At 41.5% G+C, this 18,555-nt stretch overlaps 1 protein-coding gene across 3 annotated transcripts in view; it reads left to right on the top strand.

Annotated features, from left to right (window-relative positions):
• TGFBR3 (transforming growth factor beta receptor 3) overlaps positions 1-18,555 on the top strand; it is a 119,132-nt gene that overhangs the window by 38,582 nt on the left and 61,995 nt on the right. For all 3 annotated transcript variants that reach the window (XM_062613156.1, XM_062613155.1, XM_062613157.1), the window contains exon 3: positions 7,687-7,871. In XM_062613156.1, coding sequence (XP_062469140.1) covers positions 7,687-7,871 — 185 coding nt within the window. The remainder of the gene's footprint in view (positions 1-7,686; positions 7,872-18,555) is intronic.

Here is an 18,555-nt window from a genome sequence, read left to right as displayed (position 1 = left end):
AAAGACTACAGAAAATAGAGGATCAAAATACATTGCAGTTTAAATACAATATTGAATAGTTTGGCCCCTACATGGAATAAATCTGGGCAGAGTTGGTGATAGTGGAATTGGAATTAATTGGGGGTTGATAGTTGGGGATTGGGAGCACACAGAGCAGGAGTCTGACTGAAACATTAACAACAGAAACCAGCGTAAGGTATGTAGATTAATGCATAGTTCCAGATGGTTGGTTTGGGTATTTTTTCCCTTTGAGAAAGACAGAAGGAGCAAGGGTAGTGTTAGGAAGGGGAGTTGCTGAAGATTAGTGGGCTTCAAGCACTGGGATGGGGAAACTCTGCTGTGTTTTTGCATAAGCACATGGTTTTAGTTAGTGCAGCTTATACATTTTATTTAACTCTTTCTACAACCAAATCTTGCCATCTGTATTAAATATTTCTTGAGGATATAGTGGGTTTTTTTCCTCTTCTCAGTTCAGGTTTTATAGCTCATTTAGAATAGATGTATGTGGAGGTTGAGATTTGAGGTGTTTTGGTTGGTTTGGTTTTTAAAAACGGCCAAAATCAGTCCATGTCCATGAATCTTTTCCCCTGTAACTTTAAACCTGTCCCCCCTCACCCCTGTGGTAATTCAGTCAAAAGTAGTTGCATCATGAAAAGTACTCTTTCATTGCTGAGAAGACTGTGCTAGATGTGGTGGTAAAAGAACTCCCTGAAAAATCAGGATATGAAGGAAAAATTACCCAGCCCTGTGTACAACAGCTATGCTGTGTTTGTGGTTTCAGTACCTTTTTCATGTACCCCCGCTTAATTTTCAGTGCATATTTGTTTTCTCACACACTTTTTTGTTCCTCTGTCAGTTTCTGCTAAAGTCCTGAAATGCATTCAAGGGCCTTCATTAACATTTACTCTATTTCAGTCCTGCTTTGGCTGCAGTGCACGAAGGGTCTGCTTTTCCTTCTGTTAAAGTAGAATCTGCTCTAAGTTCATCGATACCAGTCCGTGGTTAAGATGCAGTGATTGAATGAACTCTCATCAGTTACTCCACAAATGTGGAAAATGTGAGCTTTTAAGGTTTAAAATACTCTTTGTGGGTAATTCCTACTTCATGTAAGTAGTCTTATTGAAGGGAGATACCTGCAGCATTTCAATGCAGTCATAGTTGCATGAGGAGAGGCTTAGAAGACCTAATATGTAGGTCTTCTACTTATTAGTAGATATGTTACTTAGATATATTACTTAAAGTAAGTACATAAGTAAGTGTTGGGACATACTGTAAAATATCTACATATTAGTAGATGTATCTATATATCTATTTAATGTATTACTTAAATTACTGTATTACTTACTTAAGTAATATATTACATAAGTGTTGGGACATACTGTGAAAAGGCCAAATGTCACTGAGGTTTTTTGTCCTAGTATAAAGTAAACATGTAGAAAGGACAAAGAGGAGAGAATATCCAAATAAGAATGGAATTTATTTAATACTGTAAGCTTATTGCTTTTATCTCATTCCCCAGCCCTCTAAAATATCAAAGCTTTTATTGCAGTATTGAGCATATCCTATTGTAATTGCTAGGAGGGTTTGAAAATGAAGGTTAAATAACTGGAAAACCCACCCCACACTTTAAAATTTGCTTTTTAAAGCATCCAGAAGTTGCTTTTTTTTTTTGCTTTTTTTTTTTTTGTTAGAATGTATCTACAATCTTTTTAGTCCCACCCTTCTCTGACTACGTACTAAGGCAGAAAAGTGATATTAAAACACCCCCAAAATTTTGTTTGGCACTGAATTTCTTCCGGCTTACCAAAATGATGGCAGATTAGCAGTAGTATCATTTTGTGTTGCATGTGCTGTGTTTCCTCATAGTTGGAACTGCTGCCATGAGCTGTATAGAACAAGAAAGCCATAACATTCTCCTCCCCCTCCCAGTAATATTCTACTTCAGTCTTCCTACTGGCTAGTGTGAAGGCCCTATGTACAATTCTTCCTTTCAATATCTTGTTCCTCTCCCCTGCATCTTACGGTGGTCACACTTACTCAGAGAGGAAAATTGCATAGTCCAGGAAGAGTCTTTGACAGTCCAGCTTCTTGTTGGTGATCATGGTGGAAATGCTTCTCCTTTTCTATGAGGAGAAACACTGCAGTTTCCTCTATGCCACTGCCTCTCATCACGAAGCAGCTGTGGTATTTCTTACCATCTCATCTTTTCCATCTCTCAGGACTTCAGGCTGCTTGCCAAAATTGACTGAACCCGAGCAGGGATGTCTTACTCAAGTGCTCACTTAGGAGTTGAAGCTGTTTTTTCATGGTCACCTGTAGTAAAAGCCGCTCTTTGTATTGATGGTAGAGGTTGTCCATTATCCTCTACTCTATTTGAATCACCAGCCACTTGGCTTCCCAGGTGGTGTTCCATGAAGGGGTGTGCAGGAAGGAATTTAATAGTTGTTGTTACAGAGCCACCTATACTAAATAATAGTAATGACTTATGTTTTCTCTTTAAGTGATAGGCACTCCTCCTTTCTGTAGATTCTAAGTTGCTTGAATCTTTGAGTACAACTATTTGGTATAAATGCTTCCCTCGGTGGGAAACCCTTAATGAGAGGAAGGTTGTGTAGGTGGTAACTATTCCACAAGGAACAGTGGCCTTTTGCCCATGCACTTTGTATCCTTAGAAATGAGTGATAAAGGTTATAGAAAGAAGTTATTGCTAAATCTAGTCAAGTGCTCTGCAGTGAATCTTAAGCTTTTCAGTTCCAGAGAAAATGGCTTCCCCTCCTCTTGTTTTTACATAACCCTGTTATCATTCAAAAGTAGGTTGAAGGATCCTGTCTCTTTTCTTCCTCCTTGTTCCAGTTGTCATTGTCACTAGCTGATGTAAAAAAATACCCTTAAATTAACCTTCTTCAAAAGAAATTTGTGAAAGTCCGTCATTTGGACATACTGAAATCTCTGCTTGGACAGTTGGCCTCCTCTGAGATACGCTTTTCAGCATATGAAGTGATGAATTCTAGCAGGATCTGCAGTCATTTATATTACTTTGTGCCCAACAGCACAGGGATCTCTAGTGTTGCTCAAGTCTGGATTTTGAGTTGTCTTCCTTTATAATGACTAGATTTGTGTCATTCCTTCATTCAAAACCCAATTAGAACAGATCTGTCCTTCTCCTAAGGAGTGTTATATCCCATTGGTGTAGCTTGTATCCTCTGGTGTGGCGTATGGGAACCGCTATAGCATGCCATGTGTCCTCCAGCAAAGATTGACAAAATCCGCAGGAGCTGGTCATGCTTTTCAGCTGACAACAGTGTAGAAATCTCCATGGAAGTACAACAGAATGTATATTAGCCTTTACAATTTGAATAAAATCCATCACAGTTATGAGCTGCTCTTGGGTTGTTGTATTGTCCCCTTTAGTGTCTTACTCCCATTTCTGTTACTTTCTTCCAGCAGAACACATGTTGCTCATTAGTAGCATGGATGATATGGGAAACAAGAATGTTGAAAATTGCATTGAATAGGTTCCAGATGTTTGTATCAAACAAGGTTGGGTCTGCACGAAGATTTCCTTTGAAAGACTTATTAATTGGAAGTGGAAAATAATTCAATACTAAATGATTCTCTAGAACTCAAAATTTGCTAAACAGTTGCCATCATTAAACACTTGCCATCATGAAACACATATGTAATAAGTGGTTCTTATAATACTGCCTAACCTGCTTTCCATCTTCAAAAGGCTTTTGAGGCATTAGGCAACAGAAGTTTGACTGTGGGAAGCGGCAGGATTTGCTAACAAGGTTAACTGGATGCATGCTCCAAAGTTAAACAAAAGCCCAGTGATGGCTGTGCGTGCACACTTGTGTTCTTACAGAGAAGAAGCTAAAGGCTTGTAGGAGCACAAGGGTGCATAAACTGGGAGATACTTTTGACTTGTTAAGTGCCACTTCGATGGGGATGAATGCAGAAGAGTATCTGTATGTGTTTGGAGCTGATGAGGCAGTCCTGGATTGTTCATTGGATGAACTGGCCCTTCAGCAGTGACGATGGTGAATTTTGTTGCTGGTGAAGGTGAGGTCAGCAGGAATGGGCCATGGGGCTGGAGCAGGAAGCTGGCAGAGCCCAGTCCTGGTGTTTGTAAAGGGGCGAGCAGCTCAACAGTAAAATCCAGGCAGGATGAGGCTGCGGCTTCACATTGGCTCTCAAATAGAAGCAGGCGGTGCAGAAGTGATAAATAATCAGATTTGTAGTGTCATAAAAAGGGATTGCTGTTTGGTTTTTTTCACTGTGGTAAATATGCATTTTTAGGATTTAAACTGCCTCGGGGAAGTAACTAGCTTTCCAATGGTGGCAGGAAGGAATGTGCATGAGCAGGAGGGGTCTGTGAGGGAGCCAGGAGCCAGAGCAGCTAACTTGAAAAGATGAGAGCTCTTGCTGCCCTCACTGGAGTGAGGGTGCTCGTAGTGGCACCTACTCGTCTTTGACTGGGACAGATCTGCAAGTGCAGTAGGAAGTGCTGGAAATAAAATTACTTAATGTTTAATGAATAACTCAGGCAGCACTGGGGTGTGTGCAGTGTAAAAATAGGCAATTTTATGCATAAAGAAATAGATAAATGGAGAGAAGGTGGCTTGTGCCATAGACAGGCTGACCATCAGTGGACTTTTTGAGCTAGAGACAAGTTTTGCTTTCACTTGGCACTACCTCCAGGAGTGCAAGCATATGCTGGGCATGGCACTACACCCCATATAGTGATTGGGCAAATGTGTGTATTTCAGTGCATTAAGATTGCTGTTTGGTACTGCCAGCAGCACGTTTAAGAGAAATAATGTTTATGAGAGTCTTGAGCTCCTAGGAATTGTATTATGGCTCTAGGACATAGCTACACAAGCACCTACACGAAACTTGGCAAAAATGCCTCATCTGGAGTAGCCCCTCTGTTACTTACCCCACCATCATTTCTTTTATGTAGGCAGCCTTGCCTACATATGTGGTCTGAATGCAGTGGAACCAGCCTTCAGTAGGTACTCTGATCTTCTGTTCTGATTTTGAGGACCAGCTGCTTATGAGGCTGGCCTGAAAGCGACTCTATCAAATGCAGGAACTCTACAAAAACACTGGTTTCTTCTATAGAGCAGCTTAGAGCAGCTCTGTGCCCTGTTTGTTCAAAACAGAGCTGACAGAAGTGGCATGCCAGTGGGGTGATGGGGTTTCTGCAGGAGATCTGGCCCACTTCCAGCCGCTATGGAGTGCAGGCAGAGCGGGCATGCTTTGCTTTGCTCTTTGCTGTGTAGATAAGCTCAGCTGCACACAGTTATCCAGGATGTGAACTTCTGCTCCCTCTGGGAGTATTTCAGTCTTTCATGTCAAGCAGAACAGAGGGCCTTGCAAGAAGGGCTTGCTTAAGCACACTTGAGGTGCCAGCAAGGGAGTCAGTTACAGGCAGCCTGAATGTACCAGTCACTGTCGTCTTCATGTGGATGAGTCCTCATAGGAATTGAGGGGAAAATCCAGATGTCTTCTAATGTGGCCCATTTGTACAGGATAAAGATCAGATGAAGGCTGGAGGGGAGGATTGGTAGATGTACTGCATGGAAATAGGCGTTCGCAATGGAATCCCCTCTGCAGAGAGGGAGTTAGTAGCTGTTCTCCTGAACCTTTCCTAAGTTGTTTTTGTCAACAACTCCATTTCTGTCGAGTTCTGAGTCTTGCACCTTGTTCTTCATGTGTGCTTTATGATAGAAGCATCTTAACTCCATTCTGGTCTGCAAGAAGGAGTTCAAGGAACAAACACTCCTTGGTTCTCAATTTATTCCACAGCCCAAGAAATGCTTGTGGAATTCAGAAATACTTTTTGTGCAGCTTGTATAACCTGGTCTGCTGCAGGACTTGCACACCAATGGCTGGGCTAATTGATTAGTACGTTCTCTGATCTATGCTTGTACATCAGGAAAACAAGGCCTCTCTGCTGGTTGTGTTACTGTTACAAATTCTAAATACTACTTCAACCATTACAAAGGGCAACTTTTTCATAGTTTGTGTGTTTTTAGTGGTTTGGTTTTGGTTTGGTTTTGAACTGAGTATCATTGCTTGGACTCGTCACACTTTGTATACACATTCTTGAGAAGGAATTAAACCCAAATGAACCTTAAATCCTCCAGGCTGGTGGTCAGTGCTACTACCAAGGTCCTTCTGTACAGAGTAGAAAGTTTATCCTGTTTCCCAAGCACAGGCACGCGTAATTCATGCCTTGAGCATTGTCTTTAACAAATATTCCTGTTCTGGGGGAGCTGGTGGGATACGTGCTATGCACTGGTGGGTTTCAGGAATGGCCCCTTCGGCAGGACAAGGCACGCATGGCCCAAGCCACTGCGGAAATCTCCCTGTGCTCAGGGGCTTTGCTTTTTCCAGATGAAGTCTGGTTTAAGACGGACTCTGCCTTCTAAACAGCCAGCTGCTAGCTGTGTCGTGAGTGAACTGCCTTTATAATCAGTGCTAATATAATTAAACATATGTGTGCACATAAGTCAAATGACCTCTGGGGCTGCAATAGCTGGATGTAGACTTCACAAAAGCAGATGGAGCTCTGCCATTTGATCAGCTGAGGATTTGCTTTCATTTTGAGCTGGATTTGAAAGAAGCATTTTACTTCTATTGCAGATGCACGCTCTCCAAGGGGGGAAAAAAGTCATGCTTCTAGCTTATATTTCTCTTTTATGCCTTGCAGCCTCTGAACTGACTGGTTGATGCGTGTCTCATCTGAGTGATTTTGGTGCAAATCAGGGGTTAAGTCAGTTGTGCTCCCCTGTGACCTTCTGAATCAAAAACATACAGTATCTGTTACTGTCAGGGGTGGGTTTGAGTCCTTTTGGAAAAGCAGGGCTGCTTTTCATAAATATTTGTCTTGCTTTAGTTTCCTGAGATATAGTTTAAATGTAAACTGCTCCCTATGTTTTAGCTTTTGTGCTATCTTGCTGTATCACATCACGCTGTCTCACGTACTGTATAACTGTATGGCACTACATCATGCTGTGGTGATTATTTGAAAGGGCGTACACTCTGTTTTGGACTAGATATCTGTTATCAGTATAGATAATTGCTGTCAGACACAAAATAGACTCAGTAAACAAACATTTCATTTTTATCATGTGACAGATGCCTGCTGTTTTGTACAATCTATTTGAACAACATTCACTATAAATCAGCACTGCTTCAAAAGCAACAAATCCAACTCTCCCAAATCCTTCCTGATGTAATTATCTGTGTATTAGAGATTAACTTTTCATTGTTATATGTACATGATTGCATTTTTCAATGCTTGGAGATAACACTGTTTGACATAAACAAATAATTCACATCTAAGATGACCCAATTCCTCCTACCACTATAACCACTTTGGGGTTTTTTTTGGTTGGTTTTTGTTTTTTTTTTCCTCTTTAATCCTTGATTTTTCTCCCTGGTAAAGACAGGACTACCTTCAATTTGGAATTCATACTTAAACTTTCCAAGAGAAATGAACCAACGAGTTAGTGTATTCAGTGAAAATAAATGTCTTCGTTTTGTGGGCAACGAACTCAAAGTCTCTGCTTTTGTTCCTATGGGCTTCATGACCAAAAGAATGATGCTTATTTGACAGGTGTAATCTGTGTATAGCTCTTTTCTCCAAATGACGTGCCTCTGTGTCTTCCTCTGCAGGTCCTGTGCCTAGGAGCGAATGTGTCTTGTCGCCTGTTAACAATTCACACCCAGTCCATGCCTTGCTGGAGAGTTTCACGGTGTTGTCTGGCTGTGCAAGCCGAGGCACAACAGCCTTGCCACAAGAGGTGCACGTCCTCAATCTCAGAAATCCTGAGGAGGGCCTTGGCCATCATGAAAGAGAGGTAAAGGGGAAATAGCTTTTTGTCCTGATCCCTGGCTACAAGTGTGTCTGCAAATGGGATTGTTCTACATTAATTTGCTGAATGAAACTATTTCTGATCTGTGACCAGAAGGAAGCATGCACAGTGTGTGTGGATACTTTCCACCTATGCTTTGTGCGTCATGAGTAAACCACTTCTATACCCAGCCACTCTCTCCATCACCTTTCACAACCATGAAGTACACTTTAAAAAGGTGGCAGGGTGGGCAAAGGAAATAAGAAACAGATTTAGATCTACAAGAGGCCTTTGCAGAATTGGCTGCCTTCAAAAGCAAATCGTTTACCTAAATGTGTTGTAAATCAGCATGAATACCTTTGGATCCCTGCCAAGGCCACTATAAACAAATATTTAAGTTCAGATGCTTTTACCTCTAATACATCCTTAATGTTTCCCTGTGGGGGGACTGCCGTACAGAAAGCAAGTGTTGCTGACTATGGAAGTACGTAAGTACAATCCAATTACTTATGTACGTTGCACTCAGAGGGACCTGCAAGAACATCAGCTGCTCTGAAAGCAACAGCACAAGCAGAAAAGTTTTGATGTTAAGTGTGCAGTACTGTTGTTTACTCTCAAAACACATCAAAACAGAGTGCCGAAGAGGAAACACTTCGTGGCATGACAGCTGGGCTTCTTAGTTCATGTTCTCATAGTATTACACACACAAATCCTTAATACTGTGTCCTGTGAGAGCAATGAGCATGTACGCAATTAGCAGAATTTGTAATGAGAGAACAAAGATGATGATCTTGCAGGCAGAAGCTTAGAAAAAGAGGGTCTATTATCTGTGCTGAAAGAACTTTTAAGTGGAGTCTTTTATATAAAGTGATTTAAATAAAGGCAGATCTCTTGGACATAATCAAAGTCTTTCCACTGGCTTCAATAGCAGCTTTGTTGGGTTTGTGGTGTGTTCAGCTCAATGTGTCTTGGATGCATCCATGAAACTTCAACTGTTGTGTTCACTTTCAGTGTATACACTGTCTGAAATGTCTGGTGTATGATGAAAAAGTTGTTTACTGTTTTTTCAGTAGGCATCTCATGGGCTGCCCTCAATCAAAAATGTCAGGTCTTTCTCAGTTCATCTGTCACTAAATGAACAGAAAAGTACTTTGGGTTTTTTGTGGGGCTCAGAATGAGGAACAGAGATTTTTATATTTGTGTTGTTTTGGGGGGTTTGTTTTGGTTTGGTTTTAAAAGCCTTTCTTAGTTTGCCAGGCACTGGATTGTCGTGTGATGAGTACACTGTGAATGCCTGACAAAGTATAGGTACAATCAGTTCTTTGGGCATGAAAGCTAAAGCTGTATGTGATTCTGCTATGTATTTGTCATTGCCTCTTTCATCACTCAGAGACCTTTAAGTCCATTAGCGAGTCATAGACAAATTTAATATAGGAGGTGGTAGATCTCACAAGGTGATCACAAATTTTGTTGAAAACAGGCAGAAGAGTGCTCTCACTGTGAGAACATGGGATAGTGGGAACTGGTAACTTCTTAGTTACTAAAGGGTGCCCGGGGACGGGATGGAGCAGGCTATAGCTGGGGCTTGTGCCTCCCAAGAGACCAGAATGAGTCAGCTCAAAGAGCCCATTTGCATAATCCTAATTTTCACTCTGGTTTGATGCTGTTGGCACTGCTTGTGTAACAGTGTGCACACAACGTGAACAAGTCGCATGTGCACAAGGCTGCAGGCTATGCCACTGCTGTCTGATCCTTGACAGAAAGACATGAGATTTAAATATTTGGCTTGCAATAAAAATAATTGCTGTCTAGCAGAAAGAGGCTGCTTGTGCCTCCTTTAGCACGCTTATGGTAAGAAAGCAGCTTGTCCCAAGCTGTCCTTTCCATGTGCTTCTTTGGTATACCAAAGTGTAGAGCACAGAACATGCTTAAGGATTTGTAGCCCCTTAAGCTCCTTCCCTCATCTCCCAGCCAGTTTCCAGTCACAGCCCCTCCTTGGAGATAGATGGCTGCTCTAAAAATGCACAGGAAGCTGGAGCAAGGCTTGCTGGCAACAGTGTCAAGCAAAAGAGCATAAACAAGTTGGAAAAATCAGATTTTACTTATAGGATCAGGGCCGGGAAACAAAGCAGAGCAAATGTTATCTTTTCCGTTATTGTAGAAACCAGCTCCAAGTGGCCTTTTGTCTTAAAGTAGAATGTACCCATCACCTCAGTTACATTAGCTTGATTTACCAACTGAGGTATTTCCTGTTGCCTGCAAATGCTGATAGCAAAGGTAGAGATCTCTGTCATCCAGTATTTCCAGGATACTCCAGAATAAAACCAGTCTTTTTGTTTGACAGTGCCTTAGTTAGGTTTAGCAGAATCAAAAGCATGTTTAAAATAAATCATGCACTTGTTCAGAGGTTGGTTGAAGTTCTGAATGTGGAATGCAAAATCTGAGAATCTTTAAGTGAAGGCTTTCTCTGGGGGAGGAGGTCAGTTTTTGTTTTGTTTTTAACCTGCCCTGTGCTAGATGCTGCTAAATTACACATTCCTTACTTGCTGGGAGGAGTGTAAACTTCCCCTAGCAAATTCCTTGGAGGGCTTATGCATTAAACATACTTGTGCAGTTATCCTGGTTCTCATAAAAACATGTATGCATTAGTTTAACTCATTTTGACACTTCTGTAGAATATACAGACAAGTGCTGGCAAATTTAAGCATAGGAGGGGTGGCTGATGCAGAGGGGAGGGCATGGCAGGGGCATGTTCCTCCTGTGATACATGCAGGGTTTCTGTAAAGATTGGTAAAGTTTGGGTGCTTTTTCTTCCCTGTAAATGTGAATAAATAATAAAGGTGAACTGGAAGTTTATAGGTTTATGAGTTCTGAAACTTTGCAAAACTAAATCAGTACTATATTGCTTTCATGTTAAGGCTGAAATCTGGTCCTGTCTGTGATCAAATGCTGTGACCGTATCTCTGATCTTCAAGGGATTTGTATTTTACTTCATTAATCCCTGTTGGGATGAAATCTCATTTGCAGAGACTGTGAAGGCACTTTCTTCAAGTAAGAACCCCAAAGTTTTAATCTTTTTCAAGTATTTCTTAGAAATGTCTTTTATCACAATTCATATTGACCATGCTTTATCATAGGAAATAGAATACGGGTGCATGTAATAGCCACAAGTGTTTATGTTGAACTTGGCATGAGGAATGCAAGCCTTTTCTGTTTGTTTTATTTGATCAAGTATTCCTGGGGAAGTGAGTGCATGTGTGCATTTCTGTACTCTGATCCGGGTCTCAGCTAAAAGCCAGCAACTACTGAACTCTACCCAAAGCTGAAGAGAAAGTTACTGTATCTTCACTGTTTCAGTTTCCCTGGTTTTAGAATGGAGGTAGTTGCTTTCTCATGGAGCTGCGTGTTCCATTACAAAAAAAGGTTATTGTTTGTGGAGGCACTTGGAAACTAGAGATTGCACCAGAAAAAATGCATCTAGAAAATAAAACTTATTTGAAGATGAAGTTATCAAGTCCTAAGTTAATGGAGGATTCTTGCATTTTACCTGTCAGTTGGATTTCCCTGAGCTGCTTCAGGCATGGAGCCACAATTGAAATGGCTGAAGGCGGAGTAGTGGCATATAAAATTAATCTCATGTGAATATTTAGGATTGAATACATATGAATACATGGAGACAGAGTTCCTGGCAATGGATTCACTATTGTTTTCATTGATATCCTCATCCTCAATAGCTTTTATGCCTGATACTGATGTTTAACACGTGTTACCTGAAATGAAGGCAGGAAAATCAAGGACTCATCTTTATTTCTATAATTTTGAGTAATGCCACTGAGGGTGCAGTAATTTGAGAGATTTCCCCCATGCTTTAATCACTGTTACTTGGCAACAGTTTCAGAATAAAAAAATATTTTCCTTTGAGAGCAAACCTGCTATTAAAATGCCTGTTAGTTCCTGTGGAGCTGGCTAATGATAATAGCCAGGTACTTACTAGAGATGTATCTCAGATTCCTGAGCCTGACCCACTTCAAAGTCATAAAATGATGGGCAAACTTATGTAAGTCCAGTGTTTTAAGTACTTTTTGAAGAGATCCTCTACATTGTAAAAACATGATGGGAAAAGACTCTGGAACAGTCACCTGATAATATATTTCTACATCCTGGCCTTTGCAATGCATCGTGAATTCAAGATAATTCCTTTGTGTCACAGTGGTTATGTATTTTAGGACTATGAAGACATCACAAGGAGGGTGATGACAACCTGGTTCATTTTGCCTATATTTTCACATATTTACTCTAGTTCCCAGTGTGTTCATTTAACTGTTCTCAGAAATTTAACACAAGAGCTTTACCCAAGGCTATGTCAGGGAAAAATGTTTTGTTTCATGCTCAGACATCCAGAGATCTGGGGACAGCCTTGAGATTCAGCTGTGATAAAGGGGCCACTTATTGAGTGTGGTTTAAGCATGCTGACCTGCTGCACCAGGGCCATGGCTGGGGGGCCCTGGAGGTCATGTGTCATCAGCAGGCAGGAAGGGGATCCAAGGTTTGTTATTTGACAGCTGGAGTTAGTGACGGGTTTGTTACCTAGTCACTGGTTTGATTCCATTTTGTTTATTTCTTCCTCTAAGAGTGCATTTGTTAAAGTAAGTTTCCATTTAGCATCCGTCAATGTCTGCTCTAGGCTGTTTCCTGAGACTTTAGGATCTCACACAGTAAAAATAAGTTCAGCTTCTTTTATTCCTATGGCTTTTCAGTGCTAAGCTCTCCATGTCAGCTTGTCCAGCTGCTCTAAAACTGACAAGACAGGCTGGTTTGATTTGTACTTTTGAAGCACCCTGCAGCTTGGTCTTAATAATCCAAATTAAAGTAATTAGATCATTATCCAATGCAATCCTAAACTTATAGCAAAATAAGAAGCTCAGGAACAAAGAGTTTGTTACTCCTGTGAGATCAAACCTTTGAGAAAGACCACAGGTTTCACTAATGTTAATATTTGATTTGTGCACTGCCAGGTCACTTGGCTGTGCAAATTTGATGTTTCTGGTGAGCTGAACAGAACATGTGGTGCAGAGTTAAGCTGGGAAGTAAAGGACATGTTGCTTGGTTTGCAAGGCTGCAATGTATCTGCCCTACGCTCATTTACTGTAGTGTAGTGGGAAGCCCACGCTGCTGTTCATGGGTATATTTGGTACTTCTGGTTGGCCAAAAGGCCTTTGTTCTGAAGAAAAACAGTTGCCACTTTAGAAGAAGCTTTCAAAGATAATAAAAGCACCGTGCCTGTGCCTCTGCTGGGGTACAGACCAGATCTGAACATTGCATAGGAATGTTGCTCCTCTTGTGTCTCAGCTTTCTAACCACGCTTGCTTGGCAGCAGTAATGGATATCTAGCTATGGCAGCAGACATACAAATGGCAGTGCAAGTATATGCAGGGCAAGTATATGCATAGTATATGCAGTGCAAGTATATGCATAGGCATGGCATGAACTACCTATAGTGAGATAGCTTGAGAGAAGAGTAGTGCAGGTGACTATGTTCCTGCCTAGTCTGTCTGGGGGTGAAGGAGGATGGCAGTATTGGAGATGCTTAGTCTTTCTGTGGATGGGGAAGTCTGAGGTGAGACTTCTGATGAGAGGACCAATAACTTGGTGGCAGATGACTTCGTTCAAAATGTGAGAAGGTAAACCCTGAAAAGAAGACTACAATGTGGGAGAAGTTTGGTGGAAGTCTGGGCTGATCTCATCCGGCTTCATGGGTCAACCAGTAAGAGAGTGTCTTCCAGGAAAGGTGGCCTTTGTCGCTTGGAGTGTGACATCTAGCTAGCCAGCCAGCCAGTTCCATACTGGAAGTTGACAAACTCCAGCGTAGTTTGGGAAACAACTTTTGCTATTTGGGAAGTTCTTGCCCCTTGCTTCCTGTGCCTGACTTTGCAGTTTTGCTCATACTGGCTTCCCCAGCTGTCAGGGTTTCAGTGGGGCTGTAGATCTTTCCTGTTCCTGCAGTACCAAGAGTGGTACTGCATGTTTTTGTAGGCCACTGTGGACGTTTTAAGATACTATATCTGGGTCTGGGTGGGAGCATTCAGGTTTTTCAAAACACTGGTTGGCTTCAACCTCTTATATGCAGGCCAGCTCTCCTATTACATGGAGCCCAGCAAGTTCAACTTGATCACTTTCACCCTATAACTGCTTGTTCCTTGGTGATCTGTGGCTCACAAAATCATGGAGAGGCATCCTTATCAGTCCAACTAGGATGTGCAGTGTGGCAGTGGAAAATCAGTTTGACTGCCTGCAAACCTCTGTGTCAAGCTTGAAGTTGACTGCTGCTTTTTATCACCATCTTCTTTCATGGTGTTCTGCATACCACTTGTAAGAGCGAGGGAAGGGGCCCACATCAGAAGACCGAGAATGGGAAGCCCAGGTGAATTACTACTTCCACCAGTGCTCCATGCCAGGGAGGTCTCAGAGTCAAGTTGAGACATACTCCAGGAATACCCTGTATTTGTTGCTTGGAAAGCAGTAGTCCTTCATCATATGCATCTCTTGATCCTGAGTATTTTCCAAAGCTTGCCCGCAGCCTGTGGTAGCTCCACTGGCTCACCAGCATGGTTTCACAGGCTGTTGTTACTCCCTTTCCCCACAGCCTTGTTCAAAAGCCCTTTTGAGGCTGCCTGGGTGCTGGACTGAATCAGAAGTGAAGCACATGGTGGATCTTAAAGCTCTAAATGATACTGACAGAGTGCTCCACAGAAATTGTAATCATTCAGTGTCTTTCTCAGATGATGCAATTTTTACTGAAAGCAGCAGCTTGCATGCAGCTAATACGCTATATGGCACTGATGTCTTAAAAGGAACACTGAATTGCCATGTCTTTAAAAAACAAAGAAACCAACAGCCACCCAGCCTCTGTTTCTTAGAGCCCCTCTTCCTCCTCTTCATTAGCACTTTGAAGCATCTGTGCTTGCATAAAATCCAGCCTTTTTTTAATGTGTTTTTTTTCATCTTGTTTGCTCTGGACTGCAGTGTCTGTGGGATGTTTTTAGCCAGCTCTGGATTTGCTGGTCATTGGTATTTGGCAATCTTTTCAAGTCCTGCCCACCAGAACTGCCAGCGGAAGTCATGTGTCGGCCAGAGGAGTCTGTTTGTGCAGAGCCTGCTGTCCTGCAGGAGCATGGCTTGCTGCATGCTGCCCTTAAAGAGGCAGCAGTGACTTCTCGCGCCTTGGAAAGTCATGGTATTTTCCACAGTTAGAAAAGGGACTGTTTGCTGTGCACAGGAAGTGAGACCTGTTCTCGGTTTCAGAGCTGCATGGAACAGTGACTGAAGCCATGCCAAGGCCCAGCACAGATAGCTAAAGGGTTCAAACAGAAGAATGTCAGAACGACTTCTCTGGTCTCTCATATTGTTCAGTTTTGCTGACTGCTATTTAAAATGACCTGATTCTTCTTTTCCTCTGCTTCAAGTGCCCAGTGGGTACTGTTATGCAGTTGCTGTACTGTAGAGGGAAAGGTGGCTACTGCTGCTGTATTTACTAGATGAACTCTTCCGCTGCTTGTGTATGTAAGCACACTGTGCACATTACTCACATGTTCTCTTAGTGTGTTTTGATTTTTGTCCTAAACTGTGATTCACATTTATGGTCTCCAGTCCCCTCCTCAAAGCTTCTCTCTGACATGCCCTGGAGTATTTATGAATTACTGCTTTGTCTATAGTTAATTTCCCCAAGAAAAGGTAATTAAGGAAGTGATGACATTTCAGGAGTCATGACAAACAGGAGTCTGTTTCTATCACAAACTTGATGGGCAGGTTCCAGTCTAGCTTTGGGCTCACAAAATTAGAATGGTTTGGCTTGGAGAGGACCTTAAGTTCCAACCCCCTGCTATACGTGAGAGAGGTGTCGGAGCACCACTTGTCATGAGTGGTTATCTTTATGTTGTTCTCTGGAGTGTCTGTTTGAACCAAAAGCTGTATTCAGTGAAGCTGTTCTCCTCCAACCTCCCAGCATTGAGGAAAACTTCCAATATAAATTGTGTAGAGCTGTGCCTGACCGTCGTGCTCCTCTTGTATCAGCTAAAAAAGTAAAACCTTACAGTGGCAAGATGTAAGAGGCACAAATGGTTTAATTGTGGGTTGTTTTTTTTTTTTAATGTAGATTATGCTTTTGATAACACCATATACTCAAGTTTGTGTTTCTCTAAAAGAGCATCTTATTTCCCTTGTGAAACATAAACAGAGTACTTCTGCAGGGGTAAAACTTCTTATTTAAAGAAGATGCGAAAGTAGCACCACCGTGAGGTACAAGCATCTGAAACTTAAATTGCTTGAAAAAGTTTGAAGGAATTACAGGTAATTTATAGTTGATAGTGCCTCTTTAACAAGTGCCATGGCAATTTAGAATACAGAAGTATTTTTCTTCTGGTTGGAGCTGATGCTGTATGTGATAAACATGACTGGCAATGTTTCTAGATGAGAAGTAATATTTGGTGATGAGCCAAATCTTATCAGTAAGGGAAAAGTATTAAAACATGTCACCTTTCTGGAGATAAAAGGCATTCTCTAACCCTGAAGGCTGGTTGAAGCCTGGCTTGCCCTTTTGTCATCACTCAAGGATGCAGAGTCTTCATTTCTTCTGCACAGACATGATCTGCTAGTGCATGCAAATACGTAAGTAAAGTTTTGAGGCCTGTTGGGAAATGTGACTCTGCATGACATTAGTTTTGCAGAGAAGCACAGTGCACTTGCTTTGCAGTATCCTTTCAGAATAGACCGTTGGAACGTCGCTTCTTTCCTCCATTAATTGGGTTTCAAGTGATACTTGCATTGAGGATGCTGAAAAATGCACCTGAAGCGACAGGGGAAAATACAACACACAAGCAGTCTGTTCTTACACTTAGGTGGAAAGTATGCCAGTATTTTCTTCAGTAAACCTGTTTTCAAGCAAGAATTTGCAACACAGTGCAGATAAGTGCACGGAGTGGCATCATTGTGTAAGCAAATACTTGCATGGCAGCCTCAGTTAATGTCTTCTGGCACATTTTGTCAGTTCTCATGGCTTTGATTCTGCAAGCATATACAATATATATATATATATATAAGGCCTGATTAAATAGAAGATTTGGTTCGTTGGGGGTTTGGTGATTATGTTTTTTTTTCCTTTATTTCTATGTAATCAATATCACAAATTCATTCTTTGAACTATTCCCAGAATACTATTTTGTTTGTACAGGGAGTAGTAAAAGTTCTGATTGTTTTCTCAAGTTTCCAAATAGAAAAAACTTGGGAAGAATGAAGACCTGCTGCAGAGGAGTAAGAAGACAATGTGTTGATTACAGTTACTTTGAATCTTCTAAAAGCAGTTTCCATTGTATTTAATTTCTAATACATTCGTGAGAGTCTGTATTGCACCAACTCCTACTCAGGCTGGTGTGTTACTGACAATAAAGTCAACAAAACTGTTCCCTAAATCTGGTGGTGCTGCCCAGTGTTTTAGTTTTTTATGACTCATGCACACACGCTGTTCTTTACTCTGGCTTGGGAAGCAAGACTTTGGTTTTACATGTCCAATAAAAACGTGAACTCCACATTTTACACATCCCAGTGTGACTGTGCCTCTCTAAAAGACACCTGTAGAATGACGTTTCTTTTTTCCACTGTTAGATCTATGTGTGATCTGGCTGAAAAACCTTACAGGAACAAATTGTTTTATATGTTTTTCAAACGGCATAACCCTTTGTCCTGCAGTCTTTCCATCATCTCATGTTTGTTTGTAATGTTTTTTGCTTTGTGAAGCCTCATTGTCTCAGCCTCTTCCCCTTCCCCACCTGCAGCTTTTGAAACAAGCGAGAAGTGTTCATCCTTTCAGGATTTACCCTGAGATTTGGATAATTCTGTATTCAGATTCCAGTTTTTCTGTGGTGTTCTTGTGACACCATGTGCTCTGTTACATCTGCATGTTGTTCTGCAGTTGAGAGAACTGTGAACTTGCTGTGTCTACTGGCAGAGATGAGATAGTGCTAATTCTGAGTCTCTGAACCCACAGTTACTATCATACTCTGATTAATGAGAGCTGTTGGGAGGCAAGATGTACTACCACAGTATCAACACATCAATGCAGCTGTGTAATTTCTGGTCGGGTGGCTAGCACCTATCTAACCAACTGAAAAATACAGGTGGTGGAATCTTGTGGTTACCTGGAAAAACCTGTGTAGATTTGCTCAGAATGCCCCAAATGCATTTAAGGAAAGGGGTCCTGGCAGCAGTTTGTCATCTGGCTTCTACCTGTCAGTTTAAGAAACGTTTGCTTTGGGGTAGAAGCTCCTCTTTAGTATGTACCTATATATCCCTCAATTTAGTGGTTAAATCCTTCCCTCCCCACCTTTGTTTTTTCAAGGTGTTGAGCACTATGTTACGCAACTATCTGGTAATAGTACAGGGATGGGAGAAAGGAAAAGGAGTATAAAATTAAACTTACATTGCAGCCCAACTGATTGACCGAAGAAAAGCACAGATCTGCAATATATCTACACATAAGTGCAGAATTGTCTGGGAAAAAGTTGGCTTTTCACATGAGTCTGCTGCCTTAATTGTTAAAGTACAACTTAGTCTGATGTGATACCATTTTGTGAATAGGCCACTTAAGAACAGTAGGGGAGATACTGTACTTGTAGCTTACAGGAATGGATCCTGTGCC

Source organism: Pezoporus occidentalis, unplaced genomic scaffold (assembly GCF_034315485.1).
Source record: "Pezoporus occidentalis ecotype Australia unplaced genomic scaffold, CSIRO_AGI_Poc_V1 ctg164, whole genome shotgun sequence".
NCBI lineage: Eukaryota > Metazoa > Chordata > Aves > Psittaciformes > Psittacidae > Pezoporus > Pezoporus occidentalis.
Note: the sequence above shows the minus strand (reverse complement) of the source record. Positions and strands in the feature narration are given on the sequence as shown.